The 22767-nt window shown below is 42.7% G+C and overlaps 1 protein-coding gene across 5 annotated transcripts in view; it reads right to left on the minus strand.

Annotated features, from left to right (window-relative positions):
* The window catches only part of LOC149782550 (phosphatidylinositol transfer protein 3-like), a 49489-nt gene that overhangs the window by 6926 nt on the left and 19796 nt on the right, over positions 1-22767 (minus strand). The window contains exon 1 of one of the 5 annotated variants that reach the window (XM_089933982.1): positions 2513-2697. The exons of the other annotated variants lie outside the window; for them this stretch is intronic. Within the exon in view, the coding sequence (XP_089790108.1) occupies positions 2513-2691 (179 nt within the window). The 5' untranslated portion in view covers positions 2692-2697. Of the gene's footprint in view, positions 1-2512; positions 2698-22767 lie in introns of those variants that run through there. 5 annotated transcript variants of the gene reach the window in all.

The raw sequence follows: 22767 nt of genomic DNA on the forward strand, positions 1-22767 counted from the left end.
AATAATGCATTGGCCTTAAATTTCATTCACAGATTTTTGGAATGCTGTTAATCAATGTAAATTATTATTTTTTACACATACACTTTGTACAAATAGCATCTTTTCTTAATAAATTGGAGAAACATAAAAGTTATTAAAATGAGAATATTATTTTTAATAAACCTGCAACTGAATACATTGAAAAAAGAAATATTGCAGACATTACAGAAAGTATTAGCATTAGTTTTTGTTTTTGAACACTAAATCATGTTTCATGCAAGCCAAACATTGTTGCACACTTGCACTGGACCCAAACACAAATAAAATGACCCAGACATTGGTTACGAGCAAATTATTGTCCTTGCACTTTTCTTATGTCTAGCAACATACAGTGAAATTCGTATAAGAAAGCTGTGCTTGGCACAGGTTAAAACTAGCTGTAATATGGAAAAGCTGTGGTTGGAACAGGTGTGTTTGTGCGTGTGTGTGTGTGTGTTTTGGATTTTTAACGTAGCTTTAACAATTTTATAGTCATACTGCTACGATGTATGCCGTGTGGCAGTTTATGGTGATGTCTACGACTGAGGCATCATGCCGCAGGCATATAGCATGATGTCCCGCCCAGGTACATTATCCTGACACCAGGCCGACCAGCCCTAACAGTAACCTCTTAATGTTGAGCACCTATCGAGGCAGCTCCAAGTACCGTTTTTACAAGCCTTTGGTGTGACTCGGCTGGGGTTTGTCGTTGTTGTAGGGTTTAACGCCATTTTTCAGCACACGATAGGCTATACATGGCGGCCAGTATTAATAGTGGGGGAAGAACCCGGGAAAACCACGGAAAGAACCTCCGACCCACGAGAAGCTACTGGCAAGCTTTCTCACATACCCACATTGGCTGAATCCGAGACTCGAACCCACGCAAACAGAGGCAAGATGGCACTGATCCGTAACGGCGACCGCTTTAGACCACCCGGCCACTCGGGGCCCCCTCAGCCGGGGTTTGAAACCACGACATTCCGCATCCGAGGCGGACGCTCTAACCACTAGGCCACCAGAGCGGTGCGGGTTGAAACCGGTCAAACTACTTGTAATATAGAAAAACTGGGACAGGTTAAACTAGTTGTAATATAACGGCGGCTGTTATTTGGAATACAAATTTCAAGTTGTAACAACTACAATCTGTATGACTTTTCAAAGATATACGGCCATATCTGAATAGGTATGTGAGCACAATTTCTCAAGTATTTCTAATGAGAAGCACTTGAGGAATTGTGCTCACATAAATATATTTTCACACCCACCGATCCCCAGTCCATGTTGGAGTTGAGTCTAATGTCCCAGAAGAGCACAGCACTTTGAAAATAGTGTACACAAAACGATTGGACAACATAAATATCAGAAGATTATAAGAAAATAATAAACACTCTCACAATAGCCCTCTCAAAGTTGCAAAATACAGTCATAAGTTGAATCCAGCTAGAAGTAAACAAATCGCAGCGAATCTTCAAAGCATAAATGGAATATAGAGATTTGTCAAAGTATGAATCTTTATTAATAATCAGATTCACAGCAATTCATAGAAACACTGCATGAATTTCGTCTTACAGCCTAAATTCCGTGCAGGACAATCAAGTCAGAAACTCTAGCAAGAAGGGCAGGAAAAAAGTGATGTGCCCACAAGTCCAGATGATGACCAAACCTACCACCAATCGTGGCAATCAACTAAACAACGCGGGACTATTTGCACTAAAATGATTGTGTTGTACAACGCATTATATTGCGAGATAAAAAGAGCACAAACTCTGATAAAATACAGGAAAAAATGGTTTATCGATTTATGCATCTTCATATTATGACCAAAACATTACGAAATTTCACGGCACTTCATTTGGGAGAAACCAAAAGAAAGCGAGATTAATTGCTCCAATGAAATTGTGTCTTAGCATGCATTAAGCTACAAGACAGAATGGGCATTAAAATAATTGCCGGAGCAAAGTAATCGGTCGATATGCATACTAGGACCATAGGGCCTACTAGAAATCAATGTTTGTAGGAGGATCAGTATGAGGACTAGTATAGTAATCAAAGCTTAGATGAGGACCATACTAGTAATCAAAGTTTAGATAAGGACCATACTAGTAATCAATGTTTAGATGAGGACAGTAGTAAGGTGGGATACCCTACGTACAATGGGAATTAGCATTACAGGGACCCCTGGGACACTCTACGTACAATGGAAATTTAACATGGCGAAAAATCGTGGGACACTCTACGTACAAGGGGAATTTAACATGGCGAAAAATCGTGGGTCACTCTACGTACAAGGGGAATTTAACATGGGGGAATAGAGTTTGGGTTTGTTTAGGGACAAGGGGAATTGAACATGGGATTTTTTTTTTTTTTTTTTAAATTTTTTTAAATTTAAATTTAAATTTAGGCAATTGAAAGGCTATCTCTTTTCGAGAAATATGGCTGGCCCTGAAAAGGGCCTTTGGGTTTATGTTAATGTATTCATTAACATAAAGGGTACCGCATTGGTCTTCTTCTTGTCCTTAGGCTACGTCTCACTGTTGGTCCGTAAATCAGCACTCTTTTCAGGCATCCTTGTCTTTCAAAGTAGATCGTACGTATCCACAGGCTGGTGTTTGTCCTGTGGACAACGGTCCACTTGGATCGGACATACATGGGTATGTCCGTCCGGAACATCATGGAAGACACAAGCGTAGAAGATTGCACATCGGTCCACATCTTGAAGCGACGAGAACAAATGAATCAATGCACTGAACTGCGCTTATTTATAGGTACAGGTAGGATTGAAACGATTGAGTTCATTCACCAATCCAAACACGCGTTACAAAATTCAGTCAGCCCGCATCCAATCCGAAGAGAGTAGTCTGTGACGTCAGTTGGTCTATATAGATTCGCTAGCGATTGTGTGCAGTCAATCTATGCGACAGTGATTCAACATGACGGAAACTCAGAAAACGATCCATTGGGGTGCACCAGCAGGGGAGACTGCCCAAGGGAACCCAGACTTACTTTCAGAAGAGGTACATTGGGATTTTGTGGATTTTCTTATCTCGCAAGAATTTGTTCCGGAACCTTCGTTACCTTCTTCATTACCGCAAGTGGAGAATTTTAGACAGAGACAGAAAGAAGAATTGGAGAAATTTATGCAACGACAAAAGGAAGCGGAACAAGCTTTTCTCCTACAGCAACAGCAACAGCAACAAGAAGAGGTAAGAAAAAAACAACAGCAACAACAGCAAGAAGAAGTAGCAGCAAAGAAACAAGAGGGTGAAAATCAAACGGCTACGGTACTGTTGGACATTTTAGCGGAGTTAAGAAGTCTGAAACAAATGTATCAGACTTCTTTATCACGACCAAAGAGAATACGACCTTCCCGAGCTAAACACGCCAACCCTGTGACTAAGCCTGTCGTACCACCCTTAGTGATTTCAACCCAATCATCAGAAGTAGGCCTTGGCCGTGGCAAAGGCTTAAGGCAGTTAAAGTTGATTGGTTAAACTCACCCCTACACCAAAATAAAAAGGCCCTTTTCAGGGCCACCCACATTTCTCGAAAAGAAATACAATTTCAATTTGCCAATAACTCAAAAATAAACCCCACCCATTTTACCCTTATAGTACGTGTCTGTGTATGAGTGCGTGAGTGTAGCTTCTTATTTTAAAATCAAAACTCAAAGACACTTACCTTATATCATTCATGTATTCTTTTATCCATTTTTTTTACAATCCAATTCACAATTCACCACAGAACACTTTAATTAAAAGTTCATTGACTTCTTCTTTCTCCTTGTTTAGTCTCTCTGTTTTTTTAATTTCTTCACCGTTTCTTCCTCATTTTCTTCCCTTCTTCTTTTCTTCTCCTGTTTCTTTGCTTCTTTTAAATAGAATTGTCTTCTTTCTTCCTCTTCTTCCTCTGAAGAATCCCTCTCTTCTTTCGAAGAATCCCTCTCTTCTTCCGAAGAATCCCTCTCTTCTTCTGAAGAATCCTTCTTTTCTTCTGACTCCTCTTGTTTCTTTTTTGGGCAATCTGGAGACCAATGTCCTTTTTCTTTACAATAATAACAGGTATCTTGACTTTTGTCTTTTTTAGCCCCTGTTTTTTTTCTTTTTTGACGGTCTGGACACTCTGAAGACCAATGCCCTTTCTTCTGACAGATATAGCAAGTATCCTGACTCTTATCTCGAAAGGAAGGAGAGTAGTCCGTCGGCTGGTCTGAAGAGAATTTTCTAATGACCCCTCGCAAAGCTCTGACGAAACGTTCCATCTGGGTAGTCTCTTCCATCGTTCTCCTCGGTTTGAGAGTGAAATGAATAGTGAAAGGACAAGACACACCCTTTTTATATACGCTGGTTTGCCAAGACTATAAATTAGTCTATGGTGTTTGAACTTGAGTCATTTGACGTTTTGCACTCAAGATGAAACGATCCTATTCATTCGAGAAGAAAGAAGAAGAAGAAGAAAGTAAGAGACAGAAACGTGATCTATCGCCTCGTACCAGGGCTGAAATCTTGGCACAAATTCATGCCAGTGATTTTCAAGAGGACATGAGTGAACCAGAATCCGAACCCTCTAAACCAAGTTCGTCACCCTTAGTCAACCCTGAAAAATACTATTCCATTCGAGAGACGGAAAAGCGCTCCTCTAGAAAATTTAGAACTACGGCTTACACCTACACGGTGAAGTTTAAAGATTTCAAGGCCGACGTACCCTTAGAGAAAGCAGAATGGTTCATCACCGAGATGTGGGATTCTTGCTCACTGCACTCAAGCGACAATGTCAACCCAAAGAAGACGATCGCTTGACACTATCCATAGATCACGACGGTTTGAAATCCCCTGTTTGGATCGAGTTTAGCAGACCCGCAGAACTGACCCCTTCCAAAGTCATGGACAAGATTCAACACGTACAACAATCTAATGACCAGTTTGACATCACCGATGGTAAAGCCACACTGAAAATGGCTCACGCCTCTCTTCCTCAAGGGACAGGACGCAAAAAGATGTTATTGGTGGACGACCTTCGCAACACCAAAACAAGTCTCGTCCGAATTAACAACCCTCAAGACCAGATGTGTTTAGCTCGAGCCATCGTGGTGGGACGAACCTATGCCAACAAGAACGACACGGTAGAATGGAAAAGAACCTGGAACACTATTCAACGTTCCTATCGAGCCAAACAACGAAACGAAGCAGAACTCCTGTTACAACAAGCCGGACTGTCCAAAGACACACCCTGTGGCATTCCTGAGATGCAAAAATTGCAAGATGCCCTAGCTCCATTCTACACCTTGAAAGTGCACCCTCAAGAAATGCGCGGGCCTCTGTTGTTTCGAGGCCAAGATTTTAAGGACGGAAAATACATTCATGTCTATCATCACGATGACCATTTCGATACCATTACCAGTATCACTGGATTCCTGGGATACGGTTATTATTGTGAGAAATGTGATTATGGTTATAACAATCGAGAGCAACACAAGCATTGTGGATTGAAATGCCCAGGATGTTTGGCCTCTCCACCCTGTCTGAGCGAAGAACCAGTGCCTTGTTCAACTTGTCTGCGCACGTTTGTCAGCCCTGCCTGTTACCAGCAACATCTGAAGACGCAAGGTTCACAGCAGAAATGTGCTTGTCAACTCTTGAGATTGTGCCCTACCTGTGGACAAGGCATACTTACCAACAATGCCAAGGCACACGTATGTCGAGGAAAGAAAAAATGTCACATTTGTCACCACATCGTGGACTTGGAACACGAATGCTACGTGCAAAAATACCAACCCCCACCAGAGAAAGAGGACGGTCACAAGAAGAACGGCAATTTCATCTTTTTCGATTTCGAATGCATGCAAGAGACCGGCATTCACATTCCTAATTTCTGCGTGGCTCATCGAGCGTGCGAGAAGTGCATTCAAGAACCTATCTTCAGTCATTGCCCTCACTGCAGCAAGATTCCCGGAGGGCGTGAAAAAATCTTTCGGGGACCAAACACGTTAGCCGATTTTGCCCAGTGGGTCTTAGACCCCATCGACAAGACGTGGAGCCAAGAGGACATCGAACGTTACGGAGATTGTCATCGTCATGCCACAGTGATGGCTCACAATTTCTCCGGATACGATGGACAGTTTCTTTTGAGGTACTATGCGGAACAAGGCACCGAACGTCCTAAAGTGACTTTGAACGGAGCCAAAATCATTTTCATGCAAGTGGGACAAGTACATTTTAAAGATTCGATGAGTTACTTGGCCATGCCTTTGAGCCGAATGCCTAAAACGTTTGGAATGACAGAAATGGCTAAAGGGTACTTTCCACACTTTTTCAATACGGAAGCCAATCAACATGCTGTTCTACCCCATTTGCCTGAGGCTCACTATTACGACCCCGACAACATGCGTACCGAACAACGAGAAGCTTTCTACGCTTGGTACCAAGCTCACGCCTCGGACCCTTTCGACTTTCAGGAAGAAATGCTAAAGTATTGTCGTTCCGACGTGGACATTTTACGGCGATGCTGTGGAAAATTTCGAGAACTGTTCATGGAACACGGAGGGGTCGATCCTTTGAAAGAAGCTTGCACCATTGCCAAAGCGTGTTCCTTAGAGTACCGCCAACGATTCATGCCTGAAAACACCGTGGCTGTCATCAGTCCTCAAACGACCCACTATGTCAAGCGTCAATACTCGGTCAAAGCCCTACGTTGGTTACATTACTTGTGCGACAAGGAAGACAAATGGATTCAGCATGCCCGCAACGGAGGAGGCGAAAAGACCATCGGAACGTATTCGGTAGATGGCTGGGACTTAGAAAACCCCAAGATCGTGTACGAGTTTAACGGTTGCTTATTTCACGGATGTCCCGTCTGCTACCCTGACCGTGACACTAAAAATCAGTTTTTACAACGGACCATGGAAGACCTGTACCAGGACACTTGTCAGCGATGCCTAAAGCTAGAACAGCAAGGTTACCAAGTGGTGGAAATGTGGGAACACGAGTACGATCACCGTTTGAAAACCGATCCCGAGTTTAAACGCCTCGTGGAAAGTTACCAGTTCATGGACCCGCTGAACCCGAGGGATAGTTTGTACGGAGGAAGGACCAATGCCACCTGTTTGCTGTACCAAGCCGACGACGAGAAAGGAGAAGAAATCAAATACTTGGACGTGTGTTCGCTGTATCCCTACGTGTGCAAATATTGTCGCTTTCCTGTAGGGCACCCGCAATTGTTCACGGAACACATCGACCTGAAAAACATTCGACAATACGAAGGCTTGATCAAGTGTAAAGTTTTGCCTCCCACGAACCTATACCATCCCGTCTTACCTCACCATTGTCAAGGCAAACTGATGTTTCCCTTGTGCCGTACTTGTGCCGAAACGTGCAACCAGGACCAACCTTGCCATCACAGCCAGGAAGAACGTGCCTTGACGGGAACCTGGGTCAGCGTGGAATTGTTCAAAGCTCTGGACATGGGATACCAACTGTTAGAAGTGTACGAAATTTGCCACTTTCCCAAGACACAACAGTACCACAAGGGTGACCCTACTCAGAAAGGCATTTTCGCCGACTACGTGGATGCCTTTTTGAAACTGAAACAAGAAGCCAGCGGCTATCCTTCCTGGTGTCACACTCCCGAAGACCAAATACAATTCAAAGAGAAATACGACGCACAAGAAGGCATCTCTTTAGACCACATCGAAAAAAACGAAGGCAGGCGATCGTTTGCCAAAGTGATGTTAAATTGCTTGTGGGATAAAATGGCACAACGACCATGTTTACCCAAGACAGAATATTTGACAGAACCTTCCCGCTACTTCCAGATGATTCACGACAAAACCAAATACATGAAACACGTGGACGTCGTTCGAGAGGATTTGATCTTGGTCAATTACGAAGAAGATCTGGACTTTGTACAAGACGACCCTTTTGGAAATGTCATCATTGCGGCTTACGTGACAGCTCATGCTCGCTTAAAATTGTACGAAGCTTTAGAACTGTTAGAAGAACGCGTCCTGTACTTTGACACGGACAGTTGCATTTACATACATCACCCGATTCAACAGCACCCTGACATCGAAGGAGACCGTTTAGGAGCCTGGACAGACGAGCATCCCGACGACAAGATTCTAAGTTTCGTCAGTGGTGGTCCCAAAAATTACGGCTACGAATACCGGGACAAACAAGGAGAAGTGCACACGACGTGCAAAGTGAAAGGACTGACTCTGAATCATCGTACCAGTCGAGTGGTCAACTTTGGGGTATTGAAAGAAGCCTTGCAATCGGGAGAGGATGGAAACTTTAAAGTGACCACCTATCAACCGAACAAGATTGTACGTTTACCCACTCACCACATCGTCAGTCGACCCTTGGAAAAAGTCTATCAAATTGTATACCAGAAGCGAGTGCGACTTCCCAATCACTTCACCTTACCGTACGGTCACGTCGGTATTGGTCTGTATATAAAAAGGAACCCTAGGCAAGATCGATAGTTCATTGTTCATTGAAGTAACTTACCATGTCGTTGACGAAGAAGAGACCAGATTGGTTAGGAGTCAAATGTTGGACATCACCGAGACCAGGGTTTTGAGGCTTGGACACAAGAGGTGGCCTAGTATGCACGAGAGTTATTCAAGGAAAAAAGTTACTTTTCAACCCGTGTTAGTGACGGTGCCAGAAGAACCCGTCACCCAGGACAGGACTGTCGTGGATAGGCCTGAAAGACCCTTTCGGGAGGACACTTGTGTGACCTTACCCGTACTATAGAACTGGTTAGAACTTTACCCAAAACATGTTGTACAGACACTTGTTTTTATTCCACGTTCATGGTTATCATGTGCCTTTTATTCTTGTACTTAAGCCTTTGGCTTTTATGTATTTTTTGTCTTTCGTATTCATGTTTGAAAAAAACATTCAATAAACGTGTTCTGAAAAAGTATATAAACTCTTGTCTTGTTTGTTTTTCGTGTCACAAGTGACATTTCTCACACCATGGCTACCTCTGCTGTCTCTGCTCCCTCTTCCTCTACTGTCAAAGTCATCGACGAACACTTAGATCGTGCCAGTTGGGAGGCTTTGTATCTTCGCCATCCCTTTAACATGCTCATTGCTGGACCTAGCGGTTCAGGCAAAACCGAATTCGTCAAACGTTTGATCGAACATAAACATCATTTGATCGATCGACCCCCTCAACGAATCGTGTGGTGTTACAAAGAGTGGCAATCGGCGTACAGCCTCTTGCGAGAAAGTCAAGGCGATTCCATCGTGTTTGTGGAAGGCATTCCTAAAGAAGACGATGGCATCGTCTCTGACTCCCGTCTGACCCATTTGGTCATTTTCGACGACATGTTAGGAGAAGACGAAGAAGAAATTAAACTGTGGTTCACGCGCAAAGGGAATCACCGTAATGCCAGTGTCGTTTACATCACCCAAAATTTGTTTCAACAAAGTAAAGCCCATCGCACCATCAGTCTCAATGCGCATTACGTGGTCTTGTTTAAAAGCCCTCGAGATAAATCACAAGTGCAAGTCTTAGCCAAACAGTTAGGAACGCCTTGGCTGACTCAGGCGTACGACGATGCCACTCAAACGCCACACGCCTATTTACTCGTCGATTTGAAACCTACGACCCCCGAGGATTTGCGATTTCGTACCCACTTGTTTCACCACTGGTGCCAAGATGGAGGGCCTGTCCTGTACACGTCTCCGTCCTCGACTTCATTTCACTCCCCATAAAAAATCTATAAAAACCTCAGACCCTTTTTCGTCTGTCTCAGTCTCAGTGCGAACATGACGTCCCTTCAGTCGCATCTTCCCGTCAAATTGATTCGTGCCTTGTATGGCATCAGTCGAGAAAAAGATCCACAAACACGAGCTCGTGTCTTAGAAGCTAGTCTCAAAGAAGTCTTACGATGGTTCACGGTGACAGCACGTCAATTACTCCAAGGAATCATTCAGATTCCTCATCAAACCAAACGCTTTTTCGATCGAAACAAAGTCGCTTTGGTCCAACTGGCCGATCCCCGCATCGACACTCAAACCAAAAAACAAATCATTTTGAAACCTGGAGGGAGCGGTACTCTAGGAGGGGTCATCATTCGCTTACTCTTAAGATGGGATCCTAATGCCCCCAAAGTTATACCCAAGACAAAAGTCCAACGAAGCCCCAAGAAGAAAAAGACCAGGTCCCCAAGGAGAACTTCTCCAGTGGCAGGACCCTCCTCTGACCAGACACCACCACCACCCCGGAAAAAGAAAAGAAGCCCCAGAAAAAGAAAAGTCCACAGAAAACTAGTCGCAAGAGAGGCACTTCGGCCAGGACGCAACCTTACACTCGCAAACCACGACCTGCCACGGCGGTGACTGCGTCTCCGGCAGCTTCACGTTTGTCCACTTCTCCGTTAATGACACCCAGAACTGAAGAGTACTTGGAGACGTTGATCACACCAAGAACTTCTCCGTTGATGACCCCCAAAAGAATTTCCCCAGTGGCAGGACCTTCCAATTTAGTGGCAGTGGCTGCTGCTCACAAAGTACCTTCTCCCAAAATCAAAGTTCAAGAAAGATCGGGCATGTTACAAAGTTTGCTGGATTTGTCCAAGCAAGAACTGGCTCGATTTAGTCCGTTAAGTACCCCTGCACGACGTGTCATGCCTGTCCTCAAACTAATACGACGTAAAGACAATCAGTGGCGACGCGTTCCAGTATAAAAAAGGCCTGTGACCAAGTCGGGTATCAGTGTTTTTTTTGGTGCTCCTGAAGACTCAAAGATGTCACCCTCCAGAAAACCCCAAGGAAAGAAAAGGAAAGGACTGCCACCACGTTTAGCCAAACATGGGGACATGTTATCTGTCCTGTCCAAAGCTTCTCCACCCCTACGAAAAAAACTCATTCAAACAGCCTCCAAAGAGGTGATCGATACCGTGTGCGAATGTTGTTTGAACGTTTTGAAAGGCACGATCCCTTTGTCCAAACACCAGAAACAATGCTTAGGCAAACATCGTCACGTTCTTCGCCAAATGGTTCAAAAGAAAATTCCCATTCGTCAAAAAAAGAAGATGTTAGTGCAACGTGGAGGTATTTTGCCTCTCTTGTTAGGCCCCATACTGAAAGGAGTCTTGGGAACCATGTTGGGAGGACTGGTGGGAGCAAGATAAAAAGGCCTCGGAAGTTCCAAGATCTCAGAATCGACCCCTGACAACCCCATGGAAGGACAAAAACTAGCTTCAGTACCTTACAAACGATGGATGGAATACCATCGGTGGCAAGAACAACACACCCCGCATTTACCTCCCAATCCCCATTTGAGCGAGATGTCCCAGTTACAACACGAATTGCAGTCCTTGATGGATCGCCAAGATTTGTCCGAAACAGAAAAATCGCAAAAGTACGGTCAACTCTTGCAACGACTGCAACTCTTTCACCAGAAAGCTTTAGACGAAACAGCTCTACCCACTCTGAAAGATTTTAAGACCTTGATGAAAAGTCCAGCACCGTCACCAGTACCAGTACCAGTACCAGTACCACCAGTACCCGTGACCAAGACAGAAAAAGGAGAAGAAGAGGAAGGGTTTCAAACTCCACCAGAAAAAGTACGCAAGTTAACAACACCACCTACCTCCAGAATTGGATGGATTAAAAAGATGATGGCCACCCCTTCTTCCTCACAAGAGAAAAAGAAAGTGAAGACAGAAGTGAAGACAGAAGTGAAACAAGAACCGATATCCCCCGCTCAGACATCCTTCTCCTCTTCGACACCTATTGCTGGCCGCACACGCAAAGCATTGCAATCCAAGAAAATACCCCAAGAGAAAAAGAGTAGCATCCTCCAAGAGTGGGTGTCTTATTAACACACCAACCAACACAAAAAAAAAATGGAAAAAGTCTTAGCCAGCATTTACTACGATCCCTCCCATCCTGCAGGTTACGCAGGAGTTATAAAATTGTATCGTGCTGCCAAAACGCGACTGAAAAGTCTCCGTTTACCTCAAGTGCAACGATGGTTACAAGAACAAGCTACCTACACTTTACACAAACCCATTCGACGCAAGTTGGCCAGAAGTCGCACCCGAGTGGAAGGCATCGATCATCAATGGCAAGCCGATTTAGCCGATGTCTCTCATTTGGCCAGCTACAATCGTGGCTACAAATATTTGTTTTGTGTCATCGACGTCTTTTCCAAATTTGCCTGGGTCGTGCCCTTGACTTCCAAATCGAGCAGCGAGTTAGTGCGAGCCCTGCAACGGGTGTTGAAACAAAGCGGTCGTCACCCTCTTCGATGGCAAACGGACAAAGGCACCGAATTTCTGAACCAAGCTTTCCAAAAAGAATTAAAGAAACGTGACATTCATTTTTTTACCACCGAGAATCCCGAAACCAAAGCCAGCATCGTGGAACGTTTTCAACGCACTTTGAAAGAACGCATGTGGAAATATTTTACGCATCACCACACTCTGAAGTACATCGACATCTTACCGCACCTGGTGCAAGCGTACAACCAATCTTACCATCGAAGCATCGGACGTGCCCCGCAAGACGTGACTCCCGACAACGAAGTGTTTGTGTTTGAGCGCCTGTTTGGTACGTCCCCGACGAGGGCTGTCCCCAAGAAAAGTGGAGAGTTGGCCGTAGGAGATTGGGTGCGCATTGGCAAAACAAAACGCACTTTCGACAAAGGTTACTTACCTAACTGGACGACCGAATTGTTTCGCGTCACTGGACGAGTGCATGGCCGTCATCCTGCCGTCTATAAATTGGAAGACATGAACGGAGAAGTGCTCAAAGGAACGTTTTATTTGCCCGAGTTACAACGTGTCACCAAAAAAGAAGACGACGTGTACGACATCGAAAGCATTCTCGAACGCAGAACCCGTAAAGTGGGCAAACGACGTGTCAAAGAAGTCAAAGTACGTTGGAAAGGATATCCGCCCAGTTTTGATTCTTGGATCGACGCTTCGCAAGTCATCGACTATAAAAAGAAGTGACCATCATGCCCTTTCACACAGCAGACGCAGCTACGTCGACCACTCCTCCTTCACCTAGTTCTTCTGTGCAAGATTTACAAAAACAACCCTTGTGGGTGTGGTGTGGAGAACGTGTGCCTAAAACGCAAATCGTCTTTTTCTGCCAAATCTTCGTGGTGTATTGTGTCATCGGGGCAGCCATCGCCAATTTGAGTTTGCAACAAGGAGACAAACAATTGTGGACCATTTTATTGAGCAGTTGCATCGGTTACCTGCTTCCTAATCCCTCCCTGAAATTCACCTCGAACGGAAACCCCGGGAACCTTGTGTCCAGTGCCAGTGCCAGTCACCACTTCAATCACAACCAGAACCCCATTTTAGACGGAGACACGCCTCTGACGTCCAGTAACCCCTCGGACAGCCACAGAACTCTGGAATTATGAGTCACCAAAACCAATTTTACTTAACTTTACCCAGTGACAGTTCCATGGAGGTGTTTCCCAAGAACACGTTGTGCTGTTACACGGCCAAATTACCTCAGGCCATCCAGTTAGATCACGAAGCCCATTGGGAAGTGGCTTTAGTAGAAATGATTCACCCGACCCAAGTCCTCAATGTCCTTCCCAATCAAAATTTTTTTGATGTGGAAGTTCATGACGAGCAAATGCAACAGTGGATGGATAGCAATGTCAAATATGACAAGAAAACCCGTACACAAAAGTACACTACCTATCACTTGTTCATTCCCCCAGGCTATTATTTTAGTGGTCAACATTTGGTCAGCACCATAACCTCCAGGTTTAATGTCGTGTTTCTGAAAGCTTTGGAGCATGTCAACAAAAATGTCACCATGGAGTACCACAAAACAGCTCGTCGCTTCTTGATGAAATTTGAACGAAGTAAAATCCTGTCCATTTTATTTTGTCCTGAATTGTTTGACATGTTGGGCGGAGACATGGACATGAGAAAGACCATGATGAAGAAAAACGAATTACCCATCGTTTACGACAACGAGTCTTTTAGCAAGTTATTTCGTGCCCCGGTAGAACTGAACCAAGGACTGAATTTGATGTTCGTGTATTCCGATGTGGTGGAGTACAACGTGGTGGGACACACCTCCGTACCGTTACTGCGTGTCATTCCTTTCAAAGTGGATTCTGCCACGAACACTGACGAGGAAGGTGGAAACACTTACCACGTCCACCGCGAATTTGTCCATCCTCACTATCTGCCTGTCAGTAAGTCGTATTTGGACACGGTCAACATTTCTATAAAAGGAGATCTGGGACAAAATATTCCATTCACCAAAGGAAAAGTCACGGTGAAACTCCATTTTCGAAAACGGTTCTCTCACGACTCTTAAGTCATGTATCCAGTGTACCGAGGGGTTGCTCGACAGCGAGGACACGGCTTAGGAGATATGTTAAAATCGGCCTTTCGTTCGGTGGCCCTGTGTCGAAACCGATGGTGACACGCGGATTGCACGCCTTGAAAGATGTGGCACTGACGCAAGGCAAAGAATTTCTCCAAAATGTCGTCATCGACAAACAAAACCCTAAAGAAGCCTTCATGAGGGCAGGCAAAAATGTCTTGCTGCAAACGGGCAAAGACATTTTAGGCCAACGAGAAACACCTATAAATGCCCTGCACGCTACCGAGTCAGGCATTCAGCAAGGACAAGGCAGAAAGATACGACGAAGAAAACACCCTTTCACCAGACTTCAAGCGAGAAAGGCCAAGAAAAGAAGAACCGTTCGAGACTTAGACGTTTTCGATTATTGAGAAAAGAGACAAAAAAAATGATGCACCGAGAATCTTGCGCTTGTTCCAAGACGGAACTGGATCTGTTTGCCATGCCCCCCACGATGATGACGATGCAAGAATCCCAGTGGGTGGAATTTCACCCCGTCTCCTCACTGACCGATTCCGCTCCCATCGAGTTTGAAATCAAAGGACAGCCCGAAGATTACATCGATCTGAATAGCAGTTACTTGTACCTGAAAGTCAAAATTCTAGATAAGACTGGAGGTGCTATAGACGATGAAGCAGTAGCTCCCGTCAACAATTTCATGCATTCCTTGTTCAGTGGAGTGGACTTGTATTTGAATAACAAACTGGTCAGTAGCAGCATGGATACTTACCCTTATCGTGCCTACCTGGAAAATCTCTTGACGTACGGAATAGATGCCAAGAACACTCATCTCAATGCTTGTGTGGTATGGGAAGCTGACGAACCTACCAAGTTTGAAATATTGGAAACTGATGAAAAGAAAGACAACAATGATGGATTTGTAGAACGAAGAAAGAGAATCACGGGAGCCGACACAAGTTTAGAACTGATGGATCGTTTGCATTTGGACGTGTGGTTGCAAGAAAAGTATTTGCTGAACGGGGTGGATGTCCGCCTCAGACTGAATCGTAGCAGTGCCGCTTTCCATTTGATGGCTGATAGTGACGGTTACAAAACCAAAATCCTAGAAGCCAGACTCTACGTACGCCGTGTGGAAGTGTTACCTAAAGTGGGAAACGACATCAGTCAGACGTTGAGCAGAACGACCGCCAAGTATCCCATACGACGCGTGGAAGTGAAAACCTTCACCATTCCCAAGGGACAGCGATCCATGATCGAAGATCATCTGTTCCAAGGACAGTTACCCAAACGTTTGATCGTTGGTATCGTCGAGAATACAGCATTCAACGGAGCTGCCGAAAAAAATCCTTTCTACTTTCAACACTTTGGAGTGTCCAAAATCGAAGTCAGTCGCGATGGCAAGACCTTGTGTACCCGACCTTTCGAACCTGACTTTAAAAAGAAGAATTACTTGAGATCGTACTTGTCCTTGTACGAAGCCACCGGACAGTTAGGAACCAATACCAGTCACGGTATTACGTACGAGGATTATGCAGGAGGCTACGCTTTGTGGGCTTTCGATTTCACTCCAGACCAAGGCAGCGACGAGGGACATTTCCACCCTATAAAATCCGGCCAGATTCGTGTGGAAATTCAGTTTAAAGACCGAGACCCTGATGAAACGGTGAACGTCATCCTGTATGCAGAATTCGATAATACCATAGAAATCAACAGTTTGAGAGAAGTCATCCTAGATTACTAGAAACCATGGAAGACTGTTATCCCTCTTTACCTAGTGGAGAAACTTTTAGTGTTGCATTGTTGTTAAAAAATGTTAGAGTTGTTGTTGTTTAGTGTTAAGTGATTTTTGAATAAAAAATGTTGTGTTTTGAAAAAATTGTTTGATGTTATATTGTTGGATTATTGTTAAAAATGTTAGAGTTGTTGTTTAGTGTTAAGTGATTTTTGAATAAAAATGTTGTGTTTTGAAAAAAATGCCTTTGTCTTTTGTTTAGCTATAAGAATGTTGGATTGATGCTCTTTCATTTCTTACTATCCCTCTCATGACACTCACTAAACGTTGCGACTCAAAAACCGTGTGGGGGATGTTTTCCTTCACGTCCGCGCTTTGACTTTAACGACCGGGTTGTTTCCAGTCTAACCATCCATTGTCGACTCATCCTCCTAAGAAGATGTGCTCCAAACTAGCTAAACTCAACGAAGCCTACGTGAATTTGCATAGGGTCAGACACAGTCTGATACCGAAGCCAGAAGAAATAGAGAATGTGAGAATGTTAAAAATCACTGAAGACCTGATAGAAGAGCTCTTCAGAGAAGAAATGAACAGGGAAAAAGAAGAATGGACAGAGAAGTACAGACTTCAGAGACAGCAGCAACAACAACAACAAGAGCAGCAGCAGCAACCTGAAGCTGACAGAGGCTTTGTCGATTGTCGTATCGACACCAAAGAGTTCTTCTTCTCTTTCCGAAGAAGCAGACCTATCGCCAGAAAGTCTATCCTCAGAGGACATCGCATTCTTAGAAACTAAAAAGAATGCCATAGCAAACAAAAAAACAGCCCTTTTCAGGGCTACCCAATACTCTAGAAAAGAAATAACAATCGATTTGCCAATGTGTGTAGGTAGAGTAGTGTGAAAATAAACACTAACTCTTTTTTAAAAAAAATGTGAGGGTATGTGTTTGTGTGTTTGTGTTTGTAAGTGGTTAAGTAAGTTGGTATGGATAGTAGATTAAAATGATGTCTTTTTTTTTTGGTGTTTGAGGTGTAAATTTGGGGTTAGATTGGATTGCTTTGCGTATGTGGATAGTCTATTGAAGTGATTTATAAAAAATTTTAAAATAGTGATGGGTAGCATAAAAAGTGAGTGAGTGTTTCTTTTAGGTCCGCGCGTTGTTGTTTTTTGGTCATGATGTAGGTAAGATCAATTTTATGTTTTTAGGGGATGTTTTCCTTCACGTCCGCGCTTTCACTATCAATTGAAACTCGTTCGGCAGTCCAGCTACCCTTGTTGATTGATCAACACCAAAAATGAACACGAGACTGGAAAACTGTTGGAACTTTATGTGCATCTGGAATATGCCAGGCGCATATTAAATGAACTGGCCGCGGAAGCCATTGTGGAGGAGGGAAGGATAAGAGAGGAGGAGGAAAGAAGGAACAAAGAAGAGGAGGAGAGAAGATATAAAGAAGAAGAGGAAAGAAGATACAAAGAGGAGGAGAGAAGATACAAAGAAGAGGAGGAGGAGGAAAAGGAGAGAAGAAGAAGAAATTTCAGAATCCCAGAGAGCGAAAATTGGGATTCTGAAGCGACATATCCTGCCTCTGCTCTCTCCCCCAAAAAGGTAAAAAGTAACTGGGGGACAAGATGTGTATGTGGCGCTAGGCCTGGAAGGTGCCACCATTAACCAGGTGTCCATGAAGTTCCAAAAAAAAAAAAAAAAACAGCCCTTTTCAAGGCTACCCAATACTCTAGAAAAGAAATAACGATCGATTTGCCAATGTGTGTAGGTAGAGTAGTGTGATTATAAACACTAACTCTTTTTTAAGATAGTGTGAGGGTATGTGTTTGTGTGTTGGTGCTTGTAAGAGCTCAGGTATGTTTGTGGGAATAGTAGATTATGGGTTTCTTTATTGTTTCTTAGCGTAGGTGAAGAGTATAGTTAGGGTTCTGTAAGCGCTCACGTACGATTGTGTGGATAGTAGATTATGGATTAGTTTATTGCTCTTAGCGTATGTGTTTGTGTGTTTGTGTTTGTGTGTTTGTGTTTGTGTGTTTGTGTTTGTACCCGCTCACGTACGATTGTGTGAATAGTAGATTATGGATTTGTTTATTGTTCTTAGCGTATGTGAAGAGTATAGTTTGGGTTTTGTAAGCGCTCACGTAAGATTGTGTGGATAGTAGATTATGGATTTTGTTTATTGTTCTTAGCGTATGTGGAGAGTATAGTTGGGTTTTGTAACCACTCACGTACGACTGTGTGGATAGTAGATTATGGATTTTGTTTATTGTTTCTTAGCGTATGTGGAGAGTATAGTTTGGGTTTTTATTATATGAAATGAGAAAGTAGGGGGATGTTTTCCTTCACGTCCGCGCGTTGTTTGGTCATGATCTAGGTAAGATCAATTTTATGTTTTTTAGGGGGATGTTTTCCATCACGTACGCGCTTTCACTATAAAACTAACAGTGTTGGTCATTGGAGCCCATTCTACGGAATAAGCAAACAAGAAGATGCCAGCAGCTTCAGCTTTATACAACGATCTTATGGGAAGTTGGTATTGGATGGTAGATGGATTGAGTGTAGCAGAAAGGGTTGAACAGGAATGGAGGTATGCAGTGACAAAAGACTTCGTCTCAAGACAAGTAACCAGCCTACACTTATCAGTAAATATTGTAAAAGAAATGATGGAGGATGAGGAGAAGAGAATCAGAGGTTTAATTAACCTACCGTATGTGAAAGTGGGTAAGTTAAAAGAAGCAATAGATCATGTGACGAGTGCAAGGTGCTTTCTAGAAGACATTGCAGAATGGACAGATTGGTGTTTCGCGAAGTGGGGGTTAGAAAAACTTAAGAAAGCTGAAGAACTAATGAGGAATGTGCTGACCGAAGAGGTCAAGAAGATCAAAGAAAAGTGGTCAAAGGAAAGAAAAGAAGAAGAAAATAGAAAAAAAGGAAGAACTAGAAAAACTGAACACAAACTGGATGAAAATCCAAGAGAAGTTCCGGGCCATGGGCCACCCGGACTGGATGCCGGAAACAGAAAAGAAGAAAAAGAAAGGAATGATGGACAAAATAAGAGGATGGTGGAAAAAGTTAAGAAGTTAAAAGAAGAAAAAACCCAAAGGCCCTTTTCAGGGTCAGCCATATTTCTCGAAAAGAGATAGCCTTTCAATTGCCTAAATTTAAATTTAAATTTAAAAAAATTTAAAAAAAAAAATCCCATGTTCAATTCCCTTTGTCCCTAAACAAACCCAAACTCTATTCCCCCATGTTAACTTCCCCTTGTACGTAGAGTGACCCACGATTTTTCGCCATGTTAAATTCCCCTTGTACGTAGAGTGTCCCACGATTTTTCGCCATGTTAAATTTCCATTGTACGTAGAGTGTCCCAGGGGTCCCTGTAATGCTAATTCCCATTGTACGTAGGGTATCCCACCTTACTACTGAGGACCATACTAGTAATCAAAGTTTAGATGAGGACCATACTAGTAATCAAAGTTAGAAGAGGACTATACTAGTAATCATAATTAGAAAAGAACCATCCTAGTAATCAAAGTTTAGATGAGGACCATACTAGTAATCAAAGTTAGAAGAGCACCATACTAGTAATCAAAATTAGAAAAGGACCACATTAGTAATAAAAGTTTAGACGAGGACCATGCTAGTAATCAAAATTAGAAAAGAACTATAATAGTAATCAAAATTAGAAGAGGACCATACTAGTAATCAAAGTTTAGAGGAGGACCATACTAGTAATCAAAGTTTAGACGAGAACCGTACTAGTAATCATAATTAGAAAAGGACCACACTAGTAATCAAAGTTTAGACGAGGACCATACTAGTAATCAAAGTTAGAAGAGGACCATGCTAGTAATCATAATTAGAAAAGGACCATACTAGTAATCAAAGTTAAATGAGGACCATACTAGTAATCAAAGTTAAATGAGGACCATACTAGTAATCGAAGTTCCATAGCAAACGATCAAAGACAACTGGACTCGGGTTATTTGCGATAACAAGACTTTCTTACACTGTATTATGCTAAGATTCAAAAAGCCAGTTTTATTTTACATCATAAGTCAACGGCAAATTTTGTGTTTTATTCTAATTTTTAAAACACTGTTCTCTTCTAAATATTGGTACATAATTATATTACACTGTAAACCTGATCTCCGATGTATTTATTAAAAGGCTCAATATTGTTAGCATCATGTTCGTGGTCTACCTATAATCGAAGGTAGAAAAAATAAAGACGTCAAAAAATGCAAGCTGCTGAAATGTTTATTTAAGTGCGCGTATTGCTAGGCTAGACCTATTATGTGCAACTTGTACTAAACAAAACGGCATGGAGCATAACTGTTAAACATGGAAGAACATAGCTGTTGATTACGTCTGGCTGTGATGTCAGATTGAAAACGTCTAAAAACCTAGCTAATTTTGTTGTGTGTTTGACAGGAGTGATGGTGCAGTTTTAGTAAATGAAACCATATCTCGTATTATATATATATATATATATATATATATATATATATATATATATATATATATATATATATATATATATATATATATAAATCAATACCACTTGTGTGCAATATGAAAATCATACCGCATTATACAGCCAGATATTAGTGTCGTTTTTCATCAAACATATTTTTATTATCGACTTCTTTTCACTCTTTATTCATTCCATTATAATGCAAGACTCTTTGTGCCCATTTCCCTGTTCAGTTGTGAATGTCTTTTTATTCCCCCTGTTTTGTTTTGGTTTTAATAGTGTGGATTCTGCCATTTTAATACATTAATTTTTAAACATTTTAAATACATGCACTTCAATATCTCTGTTATAAACTTTTGTTCTTTGCCATTATTTTTTTTTTCTCCATTTATTTTATTCTTTTATCGGATCTGTCAATGCTATCTTTTTCTGCACATTTAGAGAGTACTGGTTTAACTGTTGTGTTGTTGTTCAAGTCAACATCATTTGTGCAAGAATTACTCGTTTGCTTTTCAGAATCACCATCGATTTATTGGATTTCAATATTTAGAACCATCTGTATTTATACTTATTGTGACAGTTAAGTGCCAAAGTATTCGACTGGTTTCTTTATATTGACCATGTCGCCCCGTTGGGCTCAAGGATGCAAAATAGGTCTGATGCGCTATCCTGCATGTCTTTAGAGGAAAGTAATGGAGACAGCGTTATAATAATAGTAATGAGGACTTTGTATAGCGCCTATTGTTTAGAAGCTCTAAGTGCTTTACAACATTAGACAACACATATAACATAAAAAAAACATATAATGATATGATTACAAAAAACAAACACCATAAAATTAGAAAACATTAAAAAAAAACATGCTGAAAATATTTAAGGTAGGAAACGTAAGTTTGTTCCTGCATTTGAAATAAGTGAGTTTTAAGAGCACTCTTGAATGGGATCACTGTGTCGTTGTGTCTAAGTTCAGTGGGCAATTCATTCCACGTTGCTGGGCCCTAGTATGCAAAAGAACGTTGTCCAAATGGTTCTGTGGTTAACGTGCCAAGTGCCTCGACTTTCGAAATTAACATCGGCAAGATGGAGCCTTGAAATGAGGCTGCTTCTGATCAATGTGAGACTGCAGTCAATTAAAAAACTCGGGCGATTAGGATGGACCCGGAACCGCTGTCAGGGCTGGGACATTTAGTGTTGATCCCTCAAATCCCGTTACGCCACAGAGAGGATGAAATCTCTGAAGAGTGTCTCCGCCTCAGGAGGTGCGGTGCAGGCCTTAAAAGGTTCTTGCTGTGTTGCAGAAAGACCTTCAACGTCTCAAAGGTGAAGAAGCTTCGCAGAGCGCCACCGACAAGGAGAATGCATGACACAACGTCTTCTCGCCACTGGAGTTAATTATTCCACCTTCAAGAGACTGAAGGAGGACGCCGAAAAGAAAAATAAGTATGCGGAGCGATAGTCAGGAGGGTACGGGCCTTGAGCTTCAAGATATCCAAACTTTTGACTAGGAGGCAATCCTGTGTCCTCGCCGATATCCTTATTTGTGACGCAGAAACCAGCGAGGATAGGTCGGAGAAACCTTCTACGGCCTGGCAAATTATTGTATACAGGAAATAATTATGTAACCTCTTAGACCAACGCTGAGTGCGGAGCAACTGAACATCATGAGATGCTGCCAAAGAATGCCTCTCCATACTGGAGAGAATCTTCTTGTCTTCATTGCCAATGTGCTTACGACAAAAGTCTTTGGGAAGAATGCGGTAACTTTCGTTCAACGTCTTATCATACGTCCTAACTTTCTCTTCTTGAAAGACCTGGCCCGACAGTAGGCAAATAGTCAGGGCTCCCACGTGAGGCGAGGGACTGTCGCCACCGGTTCCTCTGAGAAACCATTTGAGTTTAGAATGGTGGAGGTTGTCTGTCCCATTATCTTTCCGGTAAGGGAATCGTCGAAATGTTTTTGTTATTATCACGAAACCACTTATCAGGGAGTGCAGGCGGGAACTAACCTTACTAGTAAACCTCCTAGGTGAGTGGAATTGTTGATAGGACGTGATCCACCTGTCTTCCCTCATTTTTGTTGGTCCTATTAGAAGAAGACGTAGCTATCCCACGGACTGTCACGTTCACCCTATCAAAGTGCATGGGGGGGGGGGGGTAGTGCCGTTCCCGAAGACGGGTTTCCCCACATCACGTTTGGACTTAAGGGTAGAAAAT

This window comes from Sinohyriopsis cumingii, chromosome 15, assembly GCF_028554795.1.
Source record: "Sinohyriopsis cumingii isolate HCF-2022 chromosome 15, ASM2855479v2, whole genome shotgun sequence".
Classification (NCBI taxonomy): domain Eukaryota; kingdom Metazoa; phylum Mollusca; class Bivalvia; order Unionida; family Unionidae; genus Sinohyriopsis; species Sinohyriopsis cumingii.